Source organism: Papaver somniferum, unplaced genomic scaffold (assembly GCF_003573695.1).
Source record: "Papaver somniferum cultivar HN1 unplaced genomic scaffold, ASM357369v1 unplaced-scaffold_135, whole genome shotgun sequence".
NCBI lineage: Eukaryota > Viridiplantae > Streptophyta > Magnoliopsida > Ranunculales > Papaveraceae > Papaver > Papaver somniferum.
Window position 1 is genome coordinate 16800 of NW_020622713.1, and position 3654 is coordinate 20453.

The 3654-nt window shown below is 36.9% G+C and overlaps 1 protein-coding gene across 1 annotated transcript; it reads left to right on the plus strand.

The window, feature by feature from the left end:
* The first annotated feature begins 233 nt into the window (after positions 1-233).
* On the plus strand, positions 234-3454 carry LOC113334117. The gene is made up of 4 exons (XM_026580455.1): positions 234-253; positions 363-904; positions 1005-1604; positions 3240-3454. Exons 1-4 carry the CDS (start codon positions 234-236, stop codon positions 3452-3454), a joined length of 1377 nt encoding a protein of 458 aa, XP_026436240.1.
* The last annotated feature ends 200 nt before the right edge of the window (positions 3455-3654 follow it).

Genomic DNA, 3654 nt, shown 5'->3' on the forward strand with positions numbered 1-3654 from the left:
CTATCCCCCTGCGTATTTATCTCATTATTGTGCGCTTCTTCTCTACAACGATGTCAATTGTTATACATAGCAAAGTTGTGGCGCCCGGAAAATACGCATCTGGAAAATACACTTTTAGGGTTTGTCATTTTTGACCACACTTTGGCCTCAGTAGTCCACTTTTGATGTCGCACAAAATCAAAAAGTTGGATGATTACAAATCAGAAGAAACCCAAATAGCCAGATAAAAGGAAATGGAATCAAACCGTGGAAGGTAAGGGTAATTATTCTCTGGTGACCTTAATCCCCTTTTTGACGTAATCTTTTATTCATAATTCTATCCTGTTTCTGATTCTCGGCTCCTGTACTGAAAATTGGTACAGTATGAACGGTCTCCCAATTGAAATTTCATGGAACATATTCTCTCGTTTACATGTTGATTCAGTTTCAGATTGCAAACTCGTTTGTAAAACATGGCGCAATCTCGTCAAGGATCCCTCATTTGTTCAAACTCACTTGGCTCGCCATAAGTTACTGTTGCTTAAATTTGATGATAATCAGGATTTCTCAACTAGTTCTAATACACATGAGATTGTTCAGTCTGGGTTCCTTTTGTTACAGAAAATTGGGGATAAACCTGATCTTTTAATAGGAGATAAGGGATTTATGGGCTGCAGCCTTCACTATGTGGAATACAGTGTGGATGTTAAGAACAAGTCTTATGAAATTAAGAATAGAAAAATCCACGTTCCTCCTATCAACCAGACCAAGTCTGAAGCGGAACTCCTGGTGAATCTTAGTTCTTGCAATGGTTTGGTTTGTGCTCCTGTGCGTCACCGTAAGCTGAATGAGCCTATCCACATATTTAATCCAGTTACCAGAGAGCATGTTTCTCTTCCGAGATACCCAATTGAAGAGAATGTTGGTATACATTGGATGGTGAGTGGGTTTGGCTATAGTAAATCAACTGATCAGTAAAATTGTTAGAATCTACAAGAAATTTAGTGGTGCATGTTGTTTTCAAGTGTATATTCTTGGCAATGAGAGTAATGATTGGAAGGAGGAAAAAGAAATCCCTCCCCCGCTGTTTCGTAATGGTGGCTCATGTTCAAAGGGTGTTCTTGTAAACGGAGAGATACATTGGCTGGATCAGGAGGCGTCAAGTATTACTGCCTTCAGCTTAGCCAATGAAGAATTCTACTATATAGCTTCACCACCTCTTGGAAAACGCAAGACGTATTACGATGTTAGGAGACTGTCTGTGCTTGGAGACTTGTTATGTCTTGTTCATCAAAAATCAGACGGATTTAAGAGAAATGCACAAGTCGACATATGGTTACTGAAAAAGCACAATGTTACGAACATGCAACAAAATGGAGCTTTTAGTTGGAACAAGGAGTTCACTGTGCAAGCTGAAACTAGAATTGATCTTATTCCACGCGCTTTTACTCAGAAAGGTAAGGTTTTATTTTGGCAGGATGACAGGTTTGTCTCTTGTTATGATCCAAAAACTGAGATACTTGAAAAACTTAGGAAGGTTGAAAATGGTCATAAAGCCGTGTCTTATCAAGCAGCTCATCACATTAACAGCTTTGTCTCACTGAGAGATCTTGGTGCCAAAAAATGTAGGAGAAGACTGGAATATAAGCTGTGTTGCAACAATACGTCAAAACTTATTTTTTTGGCGTATCAATACGTATTGTATGGATACGTGTATCCAATACGGCCAATACCAACTGTATAATCCTTTTTTTAGTTAAAATACCAAAAGTTGGATAAGAAGCAACAACTGTCCATATATTTCTTTAATACTAATAAAAGTTAGATATTTATCACCAGCTGTCATCACCCCCTCCAGTCAATACTTATCCCAAACTTTCTCCTCCTCCTCTTAATCTCAACACTTATCTGATTACCTCTAACTCTCTCTGTTTTATCTCCTCCAAAACCAGTAGAATACCCAAACCCTATTTATCCCAGATACTGATATACAACTATGAGCAAGAAAAGAAAAGACGCAAATCTCAACACCCCCCTTTGGAATTATGTTGAAAAACAAGGAAAAAGTGACGAAGGTGGTGGAAACAATAAAATCCAGTGCACAATATGTAACCATATATTATTTGGTTCTTATGTATTCTGTTATGTTTCTATCTCATATATGATATATATATATTTTTTAAGACTACAGATTAATATTGAGTATTCCGTATCGCCGTATTACCATTTTTTTGTTGGTGTATCCTAGTAACGTATTGGTATCCTGTATCGGATACCGTATCCGTATCGTTGCAACACAGTTTATATAAGGCTAACTAAACTGAAAGATGGCTAAGGATCCAAATCATGAGATTTTATGTTTTGAAATGTTCTTGTTTAGCTAATGATGTACTGCGATTTTTCTAGTTTTTATGTTTGAATGTTTAAAGAAAATCTAGACTCAAAGCTTTTATCCTTTAATCAATCTCGTTTTTGTGGTCTTTGTGCGACTTTTGTGTTTAAGAGACTGAGAATTACTGTTATTGTTACTGACATTGGTTATACCTGTGCACATTCTTGAACCAATACTTGTTACTGCAAATTGTGTCAAATTATTCCAAGCCCTTAAAGCACGTAATGAAACTTGTTAAACTCCTGATGCTCTCTTAAACCTTGCTACTTGGAAGATCATTCGAATGGTTCTTGACCTTGCAGGGTGTTTGATTTCTTATTCAAGTCATTATCTTCTTCTGTTGTCTTTGAAACTTCTTAGAAACCTTAGTGCTGGTAAATTTATGAATCATAATTGCTCTTTAGAGGAAGAAATTGATGCTGTTGCCTGAGCTTTCAATTCGATTAGTTTTGGTTAGTTTTAAATTAGATTATCTGATTCGGGTTGGAGCTTCTTGGCGATATATCTGGATCGGGGGGAAGAACACCAGGCTGCTGTTTGGTTGGGTTTCTTTCCTGTTTTATTGTATTCAAAGATATTGCTAGAGTTCCAGAATTTCTGACTCTTGAGTATGGTTGCTGCAATGGAAGCGATGAAATAATGAGACGGCTTTGCGAGGTTCGAGGACTACCAGATTGTTTCGGAAATTGTTAGAACTGCTGCAATAGGTATTTATTTTTTTGTGTGTCTTGATCTCTTGTTAGTAAGCTGACATGTTTGTGTATGGAACAACTAACTTAAATTCTGAAGTTAAGGTTTATCGAACTCTTTGTTATCAAACACATGTTTTTATTTTTGGTACTCAACTTTTTTCTTTCTTTTGTACCAGGTGTTCTAGGAGAAGATTGGTTATTGGGGGATCTTGGAAAAATCTTTGTTGAGGGATCCTATTTTATGTCGCTATTTTCTGAATTGAGCACGACTGGTGCTCTCGATAAGAATGATGATTTGAAGGATACTGCTAATATTACTCTAGAGAATGAATTTCTACTCAGTATCCTCTGCGGAAGCTGGAGCAAGAAACGCTGTGAATTCACTGATTGAAGGAGTTTCACCCCTCGGTTTCTGGAATACTAAAGGGAGTTGTTCAAAAGGTTACTAGGTAATATTTGTTCAACTGGTTATCTTGCAGTTGATGTTCTTGGTTATTGAGTGTTATTTGTGCACAGGATAGAACTAATTTACGAAATGAAGAATCAGTCCCTATTGTTGATTCATTACTGACATTAGGACTTCCAGATTTT